The sequence below is a fragment of the Archocentrus centrarchus genome, chromosome 13, assembly GCF_007364275.1.
Source record: "Archocentrus centrarchus isolate MPI-CPG fArcCen1 chromosome 13, fArcCen1, whole genome shotgun sequence".
Taxonomy (NCBI): domain Eukaryota; kingdom Metazoa; phylum Chordata; class Actinopteri; order Cichliformes; family Cichlidae; genus Archocentrus; species Archocentrus centrarchus.
This window is the reverse complement of record NC_044358.1, coordinates 4,649,939-4,666,231: the sequence shown is the minus strand read 5'-3', so window position 1 is coordinate 4,666,231 and position 16,293 is coordinate 4,649,939. Positions and strand designations below refer to the sequence as shown.

The window sequence follows — 16,293 nt, the reverse complement described above, 5'->3', positions numbered from 1 at the left end:
AAGATTTTTTGTAGCTGCATCTCTGGTCACAATTTAAAAATTCAAGGTGGCATCTTTCTCCAGTTCGCATTCACAAGATTTTTAGAAAAACCGGACCCCTGACCTTGACCTTTATCTTGAGGTCAAGGTCACTGAGATTCAAAATCATCAAGATTTTTAATAGATGTATTTATATGAACTTGAACAAACGGGGTGCAGTTGGATTGGAAAACATTTCCAGGAACCAGTTTTATCTCTGAAGAATTTCAAGAACAAGACCTTCTTCAAGGTCTCCAGCAGTGTATTCTAAAAATGGTGGGCTACCGAGCTTTGTTTTTTCAAACATTTTAATGCTTATTACAGCCTATAATTAATCAATGTGTACTTAAGACATCTGAAGATGTTTTAAGTACCCGTGTCCTCTGAAAAATGTTTCTGCATTTTGATATTATAGTGACGTTGACCATTAACCTGTGGACCACTTCATTTTATGTGAAAATCTGTCATAATTAGCATGCATTCTGCATTACTAATATGAAATTAGCTTGACAGGACAGTGATCTTGTCTTTTGACCTACAAAAAAATAAATAAAAAAAATCTTCATGTCTAAGAGAACATTTAAGCCAAAATTAAAGAACTTTTCCATGTTGCTGGTTTTGTTCACTATGACAACCCAAAAATATACTGCTCAAAATAATTTAAGGAACATTTTTTAATCAGTGTGGCATCAAGTTAATTAAACTTCTGGGATATTGGTCTGGTCAGTTAAGTAGTAGGAGGTTGTTAACCAGTTTCAGATGCTTTGGTGTTAATGAAATTAACAACAGGTGCACTAGAGTAGCAACAATGAGAAACTCAAAAAACAGGAATGGTTTTACAGGTGGAGGCCACTGAAATTTTCCCTCCTCATCTTTTCTGTTTTTTTCTGCCCATCAATTTGTGCCATTACCAGAAGATTTGCTGCGTCTCCCAGCACAGTCTCAAGAGCGTAGAGGAGATTCCAGGAGACAGGTAGTTACTCTAAGAGAGCTGGACAGAGCCGTAGTAGGTCCTTAACCCATCACCAGGACTGGTATTTGCTCCTTTGCGTAAGGAGGAACAGGATGAGCACTGACAGACCCCTACAAATGACCTCTAGCAGGTCATTCAAGTGAATGTCTCTGACCAAACATTCAGAAACAGACTTCATGAGGGTTCTCTAGTGGGCCCTGTGCTCACTGCCCAACACTTAGTGATAATGAGGACTTTTCCATCATTAGCCTGTGGCAATAGCATTGTGTTGATTGTAACTGATTGATGGTTTCTTGTAAACCTAGTGGAGATTTTAAGTCAGATGTTTAATCATTGATGATCTGTCTTCATAGTTATGACACCACAATAGTTCGAAGAATGGACACAGTTTGACATCAAGTTAAAAATGAATAGAAAAAGACATATGTGAAATTTGTTTTATTGCATGCCAATTTAGAAATTCTGACATTTTATGAAACAAAAAAAAAAGTAAAAACCTTTTTTTTTGGACTTTAGCCAGGTGGTTGCATGATACGTCACATATGCATATCCTGATTGGTATCTGCCATAGAACACCAGAATTAGCAGGTCTACCACTGGCACCCTGTGCTTTTCATAGATGACAGCAGGTTCAGCCTGAGCACATGTGCCAGATGTGAAAGGGTCTGGAGAATGTTATGCCATTTGTAATATTGTTCAGCATGACTGGTATGGTGGTGGGTCAGTGATGGGTCTGGAGAGGCAGTAAAAGATTCCTGCAGGGATGCAAAGACCTCTACTGGCATTAGGTATTGGGATGAAATCCTTGGACCCACTGGCAGACCCTACTCTGGTGCAGTGGGTCCTGGGTTCTTCCAGGTGCACAACATTGTCTGGCCTCATGTGGCAAGAGTACGCAGGCAATTCCTGGAGAATGAAGCAACTGATACCATTGACTGGTCCCCACACTCGCCTGACCTGAATCCAATAGCACACCTGAGGGACATTATGTTTTTGTCCATCCAACCACACCAGGTTGCACATCAGACTTTTCTAGGAATTCAATGATGCCCTGGTCCAGATCTGGGTAGACATCCCCTAGGACGCCATCTGTTGTCTCAGTAGGAGCATGCCGACATTGTCAGGCATGCATACAAGCATGTGGGGGCCATACAAACTACCGCTTTGAGTTGCTGCAATGAAATTTTCATATTTTTCCATTGTCAGGTGTCTTTAAATTCAGCCATCCGTAGATAGATCATTTTTACTTCCATCAAACAATGTGGTATTTTTGCATTCCTAACAAATTATCTAGTCCATATCATTATAGATATTCAGAGTGATTTTTTTTTTTACCCACTGAGATCTGATGTGTTTTTAAAGTGTTCCTTTAATTGTTTTGGGCAATGTATAATGCCTCAAGCTGTTACAGAGGTATTTTACTGGGCAGGGGGGATATAAACATTAAAAAAAAAAAAAAAACCACAAAGCACACACACACAACACTTAAGTCCCTGTTTCTTACCGTGGAGGGGGTGTTGGTGGGGCTTCTGGGTATTTCCTATCATAAATGTGCATGTCATATGTAGGTGGAGAGTAAACTGGAGGTGGCTCCTCATCTGAACTGTCAGGCTCCAGAGTTCGCTCCAATATCTAGAAAACACAAGTGTTTAAGTGAATTAAGCCACCTTTAGCTAGATTTCAATTTTTCCATTTGAATTACAGTCAGCTATGAGATTCAAACCATTGCAAAATTTCTTATTTCTTATTTGGACTTCCTTTTGATCTACTGAACTAGTGCAGCTCTTCAATCAACAGACTTTACTTTTAGTAGTATCTTGTTATACTTGTCATGGACAAGTATTACAAGATACTTGCCCATCTGGGACCTGGTCATGTGCCTTCATGCACAAGACCAGATCCCAAAGAGAAGATCTGATTACATACAACAACTTCTCATTTACAAGTACTCAGACATCAATGAAATATTCCAATTTGTAGTATTAAGAGTTAAGGAAAACCTAAGCGCGTTTAGAATAAATATTTTACTCTCAAAAGCATCATTTAGTCCCCAAATTCTTCTTTTGACCAGTGATTATATGCTATAAACACAAATTGTATTGTATGTTCATCTGTTGCCTTGCCATTTGAGGCACTATGTTCTCTACCGACAAGGAAAGTTCAGAGACTAATGCATGTCTCTCAAATCCAAAGATAAGGTCTTGCTCATGTTTATGAAAGCAAGATATCAACATGTGTAAATCCAAACCAGGACACTGCAAAAGCCAGTTTATCACCAGGATCCTAATGTGCATTGAAATGCAGTTGTTAATAATAAAAATAATAACAATTGAAGGTTTGGTTTACACTGTCAGTACTGACAGTCAGTCAAGCTCAGCATGTATTGGTATTTGTGCCCTTGGACCTTTGCCACTGACCTCTGGTGGGATGCTGTCATCCGAGTCTGAGCTGTCATCTGAGCCCTGTCCATCAATGCTCATTTGCAGCAGCTGGTCGATGGTAGCATCCACAGCTCCATTGTTGGATCGCAGCACGCACTCAATCACTTCATAGTCCATAGAGGGGAACATGGTCTTGAAGTCCTCCATGGCCTGGTTGAACTCCAAGCGTCTGACTTGTCGGTTGGGCCTGCTGTTGTTAAGCTGCCCCTGTCCACTGCCTCCATCACCTCCATTTCCACTGTTTCTGGAGCCTCCATTGCTGCTGCTGCGTTTAAACAGGCTTGTCATCCTCAGGGCCTGGCTGTCTCAGGCACTGCCAACCTACTGATAGGATGGCTCTTCTGTTACCAGCACAAGCACTTGGGCCCCTTTGGTCTTTCTGACGATTACTACTTCCTCAGGCAGTCTCTCATTCTAACACAGATTGCATTTTTGATGGGAGTCTAGAAAAAAGAGCTTTTCCAACCTTCTGCCATTCATTATTGGGCTGTGTCCCACATAATTAACTGCTAAACAGAATGTGCAGTAACATAAATAGTTAGGTGGTGACAGAAACATCCAAAATCCTCAAAGACTCAAAATCCACCAAGCAAAAGGCATACCTACATCACAGCCATCACCTGGAGAGAGAGCAGACATGCAGTATCTTAGAAAGTGATGGTAATAAATATTTTTGCCATTTTTTTTAAAACTACATTTAAAGTAAGCGCAGGATGAAGGCATAGCTGTAGTACTACTAATGACCACTAGATGCTGTGCCTCAAAGGAATCTCCAGCAACACTGGGCAAGAACAATCCCTCCAAGTAACATTAGCATTATTACTACTTCTAGGTAAAATAATAAATAGTCGATGTTAGAAAATCAGATAATTTTTTCTCTAAAATAATAAGACAAATGATATTAAGACAGTACAGACTCTTGTCCATTATCAGAAATTCTTTTACAAAATAATGAAATATCTCAGTACTTCATAGAGGAAGCATGGAAACCTCTTTTGGTGTATGCAATGCAGTTAGCCATGTAGATATGGTCAGGGTCAGGGCAACACATTTTTGGGGGGTGGGGTGGGGGTGGGGAGCAGTATATTTCTAGTGCTCATCCCAAGTTCACATGAATGGAAGAGACAAAGTCAGACAGGCAAGGCTGAAATGGCTTGGACATGAGCGGAGGGATAGTGGACGGTAAATGGACTGGTACTTAGTGCTCGTCCACTCTACTTGAGCACTTCATACAACATGCCTCACCCATTCTGACTAATAGATGACCTGCTCTACCTCCTGAACTACAGCCACCCCCGTGGGTAAAGGATGCTGAACTGCCAGGTAAGAGGGGAAAAAGGAGAGACCACAGAGAAGGTTTATGGATTTAGTGAGAGAGGACATGCAGTTTATACATGTGACAAAAAAGGGTGCAAGGGATAGAGTGCAATGAAGGCAGATGGTCAGATTCCTTTTGGCTACCCCTAAAGAAGACGTGAAGGGAGGAAGGAGGAAGAGAATGATGAAGAAGAGATGGTCAAGATGACTGCACATCCATGATGAAATCTACCGTCCTACCACACCCCAAAAGGTGCTCTATTGGATTGAGATCTTGTGACTGTGGGGGCCATTTGAGTACAGCGCAGTCATTGTCATGTTCAAGATACCAGTTTGATCTGAGCTTTGTAACATGACACATTTTTCTGCTAGAAGCAGCCAGAAGATGGGTACACTGTGGTCATAAAGAGTTGGACATGGTCAGCAACAATAGTCAGACTGTGGTTTTTAAACAATAGTCAATTGGTATTAAGAGCCCCAAAGTGTTCTAAGAAATTATCCCACACACCATTACACCAGAAACAGCTCGAACTGTTCATAAAAAGCAGGCTGGGTCCATGCTTTCATGTTGTTTATGCCAAATTCTGAACCAAATGTCACAGCAGACATAAACTCAGGCCAGGCGACTGGAGCTGGTCTGGTTTGAACATGGCATGTCCTCATGCCTCGTGACCGTCCCCATTCTGATGTTCAGTATGGACTTTAGCAGACCATGTGTACATGGCTAAATGCATTGGGTTGCTGCTATGTCATTAGCTAATTAGATATTTGTGTTAAGCAGCTGAACAAGCAAACCTAACAATGAGGCTGGTGAGTATAGGTAGGCAGACACACCCACTTATGCACCCCGATGCAACCACTACCACCCACATACACACACACACCTTGCTTGGGTTGCAAAAAGAGGCAGTATTTTTAAGTATAAGTAATTCAAAACTACTCTATCGGAGTCTATAACTAAAACGTGGGTCTGAAAATGAGCATAATAGGTCCTCTTTCAAATATATATGTGGGTGCAAAAATTTAAAGACAAAGACAAAAATACTACAAATGACTCATACATATATTGTTAATATTGAGCTTTCATAACTCCTCACCATTTCAAACTCCTCTTTTCTTCCAAAAAACTGTCACTCTCAATATTCCTTTGAAAATACTGTCAAAGGCTTCTAGCTCAGTCCTGCAAGAGAATGAGAGCAAGTATTATTGCATGTGAAATCACACCCTGGCCATGCACTCACAATGACATCTTTCCACCATCATCATCTTAATCTCCACCTAAGAGCCATGCTATATTTAGCACACAAGCCAGGACTCTCTGTCCTCAGAGAGAGCATGTTGTGAGGATACGAGTGTAAGCGAGCTACAAAGTCACTTAAAAAGGTCACCAGTCATACACACACATACTTTTTAGGTAGATAGAAAGAGAGAGAGAGAGTTTGGACACACCTAATTTTTTTTTTTTTAATTCTATTTCCTACATTGTAAATTAACACAGGAGTCATCCAGATTATGAAGGAACACATAAGGAGTTATGTAGTAAACTTTAAAGTGTTAAACCAAAATATGTATTAGATTTTAGATTCTTAGAAGTAGGCGCCTTTTACTTTGATTACAGCTTTGCACACTCTTGGCATTCCCTCAGTCAGCTTCATGAGGTCATCACCTGAAATGGTTTTCCAATAGTCTTGAAGGAGGCAGAGATGCTGCCTTGCCTTCACGCTGCAGTCCAGCTTATCCCAAACCATCTCAACTGGGTTTAGATCTGGTGATTTTTGGAGGCCAGGTCATTTGACACAACATGCCATCACCCTCTTTCTTGGTCAAATAGCCCTTACATAGCCTGGAGGTGTGTTTGGAATCACTGTCCTGCTTAAAAATGAATGATGGTCTAACTAAGCAAACCAGATGGGATGGCATGTTGCAGAATGCTGTGGTAGTAGGGCTGGGCAATTAATTGAAATTTGATTTCAATTTTGGCTCCAAACGATCACAACAACAGTGTAATTGACAACAATAAACTATTATTATTAAAATGATTGTCACATTACCCTCCGTATATGCTTAGCCCTGATTTATGCTGCAGCGCTGAGTCTTTGCGGCCCTACAACATAACCTATGTAAGTGGCCAGCGACATTACCGGCACTTACGCTTGTGCAGCTGCATTATGTGTTAATAACCGTTAATTATTGGGTGGGAAAGCTACGCCATAACCTGACCTGCACCTCCCAAGAATTATCAAATAATGTCCATTATAGCCCTACCGATCACAGGGCATGATTAGCAAGAGAAAGCAGAGAGATGTTTCCACCAATATACGCTCCGCGGGTGTAATTAGCACCACACTGAACCCCGATTCATGACCGAGCCCAGCCTGGAAACCGATGCGTCTTGCGACCGTACCACTGTTAATACCAAACCTTTGAATACTTGTACAGGATCTGTCAGAATGTTGTGGCACTAAAATGCAAGCAAATTTATTTGGTCTAAATAACTTGGTCCAATTTCTTCAAGGTATTATTAGTTGTGATAACTGGCATTACCCTTCTATTTATTTATCTATTTATCATTTGGGTTTCATTTATAATGTATTTATTTATGTTGCAATTTATTTATATATTTTTTTATATTCTATTTATATTTTTATAATTTATATATTCTTTATTTTATTTTATTTTAAATGTAGTATTTATTTTCAAGAGATTGTAGAAATACACAAGATTTCAAGGTATATGCTAGTCTTTAAGTGCAGTATTGACCAAAATCGTGGTTATGACTTTTTCCATAATTGAGCAGACCTATGTGGTAGCCATGCTGGTTAAGTGTGCCTTGGATTTTGAATAAATCGCCAACAGTGTCACCAGCAAAGCACCCTATACCATCACACTTCCTCCTCCATACACTTCACAGTGGGAACTACACATGTAGGAACCATCCACTCACCTTTTCTGCATCTTACAAAGGCATGGCATTTGGAACCAAAAATCTCAAGTTTGGACTCATCGGACCAAAAGGAAAAATTTCCACTGGTCTACTGTCCATTCCCTGTGTTCCTTTGCCCAAACCATTTGATTCCTCTTGTCATTCTTCCTTAGAACTGGCTAATTTGTTGCAATTCGACTTAACAGTTGATGTTGAGATGTGTGTGCTACTTGAATTCATTTAGCATTTCTGTGGACTCTTATCCGGGGTGCTGTTAACTTGCGGTTTCTGAGGCTGGTAACTCTGAAGAACTTATCCTGTACAACAAAGGTAAGTCTTGGTCTTCCTTTCCTGGGGTGGTCCTTCATTTTTTTTCTTCTTCTTTTTACAGCTTTTTTTCTTTTTTATTTGATAGTATGCAGTGGAGAGAGACAGGAAAGTGGGAGGAGAGAGATGGGGGAAGACATGCGGTAAATGGCAACAGGTTGGGATGCGAACCTGCGCCACACGCATCGCCACGTGGCTTCATGGCATACATGGTCGCCTATTCTAATGTTTGATGGTCTTTACGACTGCACTTGAGGATATTTAATTGAGTAGTTCTTGCCATAATGTGGATTAGAACATTACTCAAATAGGGCTATTCACTGTTTACCAACTCCACCTCTTCACAACACAACTGATGGTCTCAAACCCAAAAGAGGGCAAGAAATTCCAGAGATTAACTCTTGACATGGCACAGCTGTTAGCTGAAAGTCATTCCAAGGAAGATGCGTAAAGCTGTCTAAGAAAGGGCTGCCTACTTTGAAAAATCTAAAACATTCCATATGTATTTCTTCATAGTTTGGATGACTTTAGTATTAATCCACTTTTAAATAGTGAAAATTGTTTAGAATTAGAAGGTGTGTGCTTCTTCTCATATATAAATAAATAAAACCACCTGCACCCACACATGAACAATGAACACAGAAGTCAGCGGTGGCTTCTACTTGTTTGAAGCAGCTACAAAGTTGATGATATTGACAACAAAAATTTGTTCATGTGGAATTACAGCGTCGAAGCATCATTTTTAAAACCCATCCATCTATTTTGTTTCGCTTATCATGTGATTTTGTAGCTGCAATACACTACAGGAAGAAATGAGGGCGGTACTGCCTCCATTGTCTGCAAACAATTAGTGATGGGAATTCCGTCTCTTTTCAGAGAGCCGGCTCTTTCGGCTCAGCTCCCAAAGAAGAGCCGGCTCTTTCGGCTCAGCTCCCAAAGAAGAGGGTTAGGGAGCCCTAACCCCTAACCCTAACCCCCTAACCCCCCTTACCCTAACCCTTGTACAGTAATGTTTCTGTTAGTTTACCTGTCGGAAACAAGCTCTCATGGATGATGTTTGCTAAGCACCACCATTTCAGTTATGTTAGCTAACAAGTGAAGGACAATAGGAGCAGCTATGTTGCCTCCTATTTTTTTCTAGCATTAATATTAGCGTTCATTTTGAATAGTAATTCTTTTCATGAACAACTTTTCAGTTGTTTTGCACAGAAAATCTTGATCTTTGATTTAATTTGAAGCCTTAGTTGAACTTTTGGACAGAGGCCATTTATATTTATCTGTGCATTGTATTTTCATTCAAAAATAAAAATTGCATTCATTTTAATATGCATTGTTTATTTGATATTTATTGTGAAGCTCACATTAATGTTAAAAATACATTTGATAAGTTTCAAACTCATATTTTTATGGGTCATCATTTTAATTGTGAGACGAGACGAGACGAGATGATATTAACAGGTGGGCAGGCTTGGACAGGTGAGGTAAGATTGAAATAATTGTTGACTAATCGATAAAATAATTGACAGATTATTCGACTACTGAAATAATCTTTAGTTGCAGCCCAAGTATTATTTTACCGCAATTAACAATGTTCATGCTTGATTTTGCGGGGCTACGGAAAGCAAAATGGTGACCAGCGTGAAAGTGAGGGGGAAGAAGCATAGACATATATGTGTACATACATACATAAGTATGTTTGCCTATGGGAAGAAGTGGAAAAGGGGAGCGCAAAAGAAAATACTTGCAAGCAGTTTCATGGCCAGGTGAGGCATCCCCTTATAATTCTATGACAAATTAAGCAGATCTGGGGTTGATTCCAAGTGTTAAATTTGCATTCAATATGAGGTCCAAAGAGATATTGAATTATAAAGATGATACCTGTTAAACCATACCTTAACAACACCACTGAATAAAGGCCAGCTGAAAAGTTACGGAAGTGCAAACTGTCCATTGCAATGTCACAGGAATTTGCATGCATTTAAATGGTGATTTTAAAAAAACTGTATAAATGTTTTTGTGCTTGGTCATAATCTGCTGCCAAGTCTCTTTTACACTGCTGGAATTAGTAAACAGCTTCGAAAATTGATCAGTCACATTTGCGGGCTATTTAGAACCAATAATTTTGGAATCAATAAAATTAACCATTTCCATGTCTTATTTAAAAGGCACAGAAACAAACAAGCAGCAACTGAAGGAACCTGCAGACTTCGAACTGGAAATGGACCCAAAGTGCTTCAGACTACCAGATTTAACGATACATTCATACAGTTCATTATATACATTTTTAAACACTATCTCACATCCGTGGCCAATTTAGAGTCACCAATTAACCTAACAAGCATGTCTTTGGACTGTGGGAGGAGACAAGGGGAAATCTGATAATAGCTTTAAAGAAAGTATAAGAAATATCCAATGTAAACATCTCAGTGTTCTAGCCAGCAGTTGATCACCCAGCGCTAAGGTAAGGCTGAGGCTGTCACGCTGGGCTGAGAAGTTTACCGGTCACTATTGGAATTGTTCACTATTACCGCAATTAGCGCTAGCAAGCACTAGCCAGCACCCCCACCCTATCAGTTTTTTTTTTTTTTTTTTTTTTTTTTTAAATACTTACAATTAAGAAACCTGTTCAAAATCAAACTGATCTAACCCTTTGACCATAATAGAAAAGACATTGCTTGGGGACTGTTCCAGCAAGGGGTTGATATCTAAAGTACACTACTCACAAAACGTTTGGGATATTTGGCTTTTGGGTGAAATTTCAGGACGAGCCTAAAATGCATTCAAACCTTTACAGGTGAACTTAATGTGACCTTCTCTAAGCTTTTGAATGCACATGCCCAACTGTTAAATGTTTCAGAACTTTTTGCACAAGTTGCTGTTCTCTAACGAGGAGCTTAACGGCAAAATTCACAACAGGTGTTTGATCCTCGAATCGACCAATAAATGTCCTTGTTCAATTAGAGCTGGTGTTTAAACAGTCGTCCTCATCATGCTGTTCACATGTTGACATCATGAGACCAAGACGACACCTAACAATGGATCAACAGTACCTTGCCATTGCGATGCTTCAAACAGGACGTTCTCAGACGGAAGTGGCCACTGAGCTTAGAGTGTCACAGAGTGTCATCAGCAGGTTGCAACAGAGATACCGAGAGACTGGAAGAGTCACAGAAAGGCGTAGAAGTGGACGTCCTTTGGCCACATCCCATGCTGATGACCTCTACATTGTGAACAATGCCCTGAGAAACAGGATGATGAATGCCACACAACTCCAGGCACATTTAAGGGAGGTGAGAGGCACCCAAGTGTCACGTCAGACCATTTGAAACAGTTTACGTCAGCGTGGTCTGCGTGCTAGACGACCTGCTAGGGTACCTGACCACACCACCAGACACAGGCGTCACCGTCTTGCATGGACCAGGGAGCATGTACGCTGGATGAGGGACCAGTGGGCCTCAGTGCTGTTCTCTGATGAAAGTCGATTCACATTGAGCAGAAATGATGGCTGCCAACAATGTTGGAGACGTCAAGGAGAGCGCTATGCATCAGCCACTGTTGTCACTAGACGAGCTTTTGGTGGTGGCGGTGTTACAGTGTGGGCAGGCGTGTCCACTTGGTACAGAACTGCCCTACACTTTGTGAATGGTACAGTGACAAGCCCATACTACCTGAATAACAACATTAATCCAGTGATTGTGCCCCTACATGAACACCATAGGCCTGATTTCATCTTCATGGACGACAATGCTCCAGCTCATCGAGGTCGCATCATCAGGGAACGGCTGTTGGAGACTGGTGTACCTCAAATGGAATGGCCTGCACTTTCTCCAGACCTGAATCCCATTGAAAACCTGTGGGATCAGCTGAGTCGCCTTGTAGAGGCTCGAAACTCTGCACCCCAGAACCTCAATGATCCGAGGGCTGCCCTTCAAGAAGAGTGGGATGCCATGCCTCAGCAGACAATAAGTCAACTTGTGAACAGCATGAGACGTCGCTGTCAAGCTGTAATTGATGCTCACGGGCACATGACGAGTTATTGAGACTTATTGAGAGTTATTGAAATTCTTTGTTGTGGTGTACCCACCATTGTAGATGAGGAAATCACCAGTGATGATTGATATCACTGTAGCGAGAACTTTTTACATTTTCCATAAATTTCACCTGAAAGCCAAATATCCCTAACTTTTTGTGAGTAGTGTATATCACTTATTAGCAGACGAGTCCTCTCAATCTTCTGTAAAGAAGCATGAGAATATCATCAGGGAAGAGTGAAGGGCATCAACCTAAAAAGCTTAGTAAATGCAACAGACCTTTACCTGATTTGTCCATTAAATGTGGAAATTTAAAGGGTATAACCTTTTCTCTGGTTTTGCCAGGGTGTTCAAATAAAAAACATTCCAGGAAGTAGTGAGAGTTTACATTCAGGACATAATTTCTATACAAATACCTTCTGAACTGAAACTTTTTATATTAGGTTTGTATCCAGCTAATTATAATATCTCACAGAATCAAAAGAGGGTTTTAGAAACATGTTAATTATCGGCAAGAAGAGTTATTGCTGTAACATGGAAAATGACTAATATTTTAAATATGAAGGAATGGTTTTCTACTTTAACTACAGCACTGCCAACAGAAAAAGTATTTTATCAGGGGTAAACACTCAGTATTTGCGGCCCTTACATAAGTAGTCTAGAGATAACTGATTTGACCTCAGTGTTGGAGATACCTGATGAGCTTAACCCTTGAACAGTGGGCAATCACTGCCAATGCATCTGTTACCTGCCCTTACCTGCCATGAACAGCTGGTTAACGCTGAGCGTATCACCGCTGAGACATCTGATCAAAGGCACTTTGAATTACTGTAATTACGTGACTGTTTGTCCTATCGGAAAAATTCAAACGGTTTCTGAAAGCTGAGAAATTGCACATCACACCCAATGTAGGGTTATTACTGTAATTGTTTCCAGCAGTCTGCGAATGGCTGCACGTTTGAAGTGACATTAAATGATCACATATGTGGTTTCTTCTTGTTCCATTCGCTATATTGATAACCTTTAGATCTTTTGGTCTCGCAATACCATGTGCTCAAATAAAAACCTTTTTGGTCATCCAACACTGACATTTTGTGTGTTTTACATTTTACAAATAGCATTATAGTTACACTTACTGTAGTGTAGAAATTATCTGGCAAAAATATCTTTGTATCTTTGTGTAATTTATCTGTCCTAATAATTGTGAATGCTGGGTAAATGAAGTGTAAAGCAGCTGTGCATGATTAAATAATATGCGTAACTCGAGAATAGCCAATTAAAATGTTCCTCAGTTGACCGTATTTTGTTCTCTTTTCTTCTTGTTCTCTTTATATATATGTATAATGCTGTAAGTGGACATTAATTCAATAAAGATACTGCTGGAGAAAAGAAATAAAGACATTTTCCATCCTGTTCCAATAAGCTGGGGGTGGAGGATCAATACAGCAAAGTATTGCAATATATTGCATGGTAATATTGTATCGATAAAGGGACATCAAACATTAATATTTTATTAAATAAATTACAATAATCTAGGAATATTACGAACATTGTGTCGAACACTGCACACACTTAGCTTGACAAAGTTACTTCCCAATTCTGAGCAAGTTACTGGCTCAGTCACAAGAGTAAAAATAAGGAAGCAACCTCCTTGTGGACCACTTTTGATCACGATTGCACAGGTCACCTAATAGGAGGCAACCTCTCTACCAACAGTTGCAGTCTGACTTGGACTGATTACAGTCACTCTGAGAGAGACTGCTAAAGGTTTCCAAATAACTGCTATCTAATTTTAAATGCAGACAGATTGCCTTAAGTCTGAATGAGTCTTTGTCAATGAGCACAACTCGAGGGGACTTGATTCCACTGGCTGCCGGCTGGTTTTATTCCATATAGAACAGGAAACTTAACGCAAATTAACAGTTAAATGTGAAATTCTGTCCATGTAAAAGCCAACAGATATTTGATTTTCAATGATTTATTGCAGTTAATTGCTGTTTTATCAGAAACAGATTACATGTGATTGCTAACTTGACCCCATTCAATCACAGATAATGAAAGAAATAAGAAATAAAAGAATGTGTGAGAACCTGGCACTTCCAGCTGATTTTAAACCAAAACACTAAACATCACCTGATCCTGAATAGGTAATGTATTCAGCCTAAGATATATTGTAATTTAGGCAGGTAAAAGCCTCATCATTTTCTTTCAACATGTCTTTGCTGTGTGATGGCTGTCTTGTAGTGTAATTGCGAGTGAAAATGCTTACATTTTGCTCTGACATATAACATAAAAAAGTATTTCCTGTCACATATATTACAACTTATTTTCCTGTTAAGACCAACTTTAAGCGTTGTTGTTTGAATGGATTTCTTTAAACAATTTTTAAACTTTTTTTTTTTTTTTTTTTTAAGGCAGTTGCCAGTGTTGCATTCAAACAATGTATATTTATCTCTCTACATAAATCACAGTATAGCTACATTATTCAAAGTGCCTGTTAAGCTGCAAAAGTACCTACTCTATAGTAGAAGCTTAAAAAAAAAAAAAGACCCTAAAACTGAGTTTGAAATGCAGTGCATACACAGAAAACAATTACAAGAATGACTAAAATGCATAAAACTGTAGTATTACACATGCATCAGTTCACATAGCAACACAGCGAAAGTCTCTTAATGGGAACATGTGTTCTTTCTTTTGGTTATTCACAGTAGATCTAACACATGCCCAGCATTAAATTCCAGTGCCAACTTGTCAGGGTTCCTAACAGATCCTCATGTGCATAATACCAAAAACCAACATCAGTCATACAGAAGTAAACATTGAGGCGAGTGAAGTCACTTTATGGTTTTATTTAGAACTTCAGGTGCAGTGAAAGCTAAGAACGAGGCAACTCAGCTTCTCATATTATACAGAGTGGACACACTCTTTGAACTGTGCAGACATTCCAGCCATTTTAGTTATACTACAACAGCAAATAGGTTTACTTTTTCAAACAAAGTTCACAAAGGCTCACAGGTGTTCAAGCTCAATCTGAACAAATGCGCTAAGATATTTTGAACTGAAAAATCCAGTCTGATGCAAGCTGAATGTGGGGTTGATGTAAATCCAAAGTGGGTCGATTTTAAATAGCATTCTGAAAGAGGTAGCAGCTAACCAATTAAACCTTGGACTGTCATACATGGTAAAAGCGCAGACGTTTAGAACATAGCAGGAGTTGTTGATAAGCTGGACCAAAATAAAACAGCTTTTTATTGTGAATTTGGTATAGCTCAAACCTTACTGTGGCAGGGTTCCTCTTATATGCCCTCTGAACAGTCTAGGTCGCTGCTAACTAGGCTAACGGTTCAACTCTAAACTCATTTTGCTCTGAATATCAAACCTTCACCCAAACGCAACTGAAAAAAGAAGAAAGAAAAAGAAAGAAAAAAGCAATACAGAAAATGAAAACGTTGACTTTAGGCCACACTGGCTAACATATACAGCACCTTTTAATTAAACTAGTTTTAGCACCGATATGTTAGCTGTTTCAGCTATCTAATAACAACCAGGTACATAAGGTCCTCCGGGCAGAGAATCGTCATTCCAAGGCCTCGGTTAGTGATTCCCGGTCGCAGCATCAAACCCGAATTAGACACTTGAAATATATCATCGGATTTCAGACGCTACACGAACGTATTGTATATTTTCATCGCAAGAAATCTTATTGCTCAAAACAGCACTTTAAGAAAATCACCGTGCTATTGTTTACAAAGATGGTAAACTGGGGTAAACTAGGCTAAAAGCGTACACCACAATCCAGCAGTTAATGCTGAATGCTTGTTAAACTTGTCCTTCGACATGAAATAAACATCGGAGCAATGCTAGCAATACTCACTGACAGAGGCCGCTAAAATCCGGCTGAGCAGACAGTATCCACACAATGCTCCAGGCTCTAGAGGAAGCACAGCTGATCAGCGGGACAGCAGCTTTTAATGTTCGAACGCTAGCTACAAGAACACGGACGGTCCACGCGCACCAGCAGAAATGCTGTTAAAATTCAGCTGGCTACCGGATGTATTGGGTTAGCCAAATACACTTCAAAATAAAAGACAAAACCATATGCCAAATTAATATTTATAAAAATTACAATAATATTTAACAATACATAATTACATAAATTAGTTTAAGCGTGCACAATTATTAGGACAGATAAATTACAAAAAGATATTTTCGAAAGATAATTTCTTCAGTTTGTGCAGTCAGTATAGCTCTAATGATGAATGT

The 16,293-nt window shown here is 39.6% G+C and overlaps 1 protein-coding gene across 6 annotated transcripts in view; it reads right to left on the bottom strand.

Annotated features, from left to right (window-relative positions):
* cuedc1b (CUE domain containing 1b) overlaps window positions 1-16,052 on the bottom strand; it is a 40,807-nt gene extending 24,755 nt beyond the window's left edge. Inside the window, exons 1-5 of one of the 6 annotated variants that reach the window (XM_030743876.1) lie at window positions 15,905-16,052; window positions 5,847-5,929; window positions 4,035-4,052; window positions 3,409-3,941; window positions 2,496-2,623 (exon numbers count right to left, since the gene is read on the bottom strand). In XM_030743876.1, the coding sequence (XP_030599736.1) occupies window positions 2,496-2,623; window positions 3,409-3,720 (440 nt within the window). In that variant the 5' untranslated portion in view covers window positions 3,721-3,941; window positions 4,035-4,052; window positions 5,847-5,929; window positions 15,905-16,052. Of the gene's footprint in view, window positions 1-2,495; window positions 2,624-3,408; window positions 4,053-5,846; window positions 5,930-15,904 lie in introns of all 6 variants that reach the window. The other 5 variants (XM_030743875.1, XM_030743877.1, XM_030743878.1 and 2 more) reach the window with 5 other exon arrangements.
* Window positions 16,053-16,293: the final 241 nt, after the last annotated feature.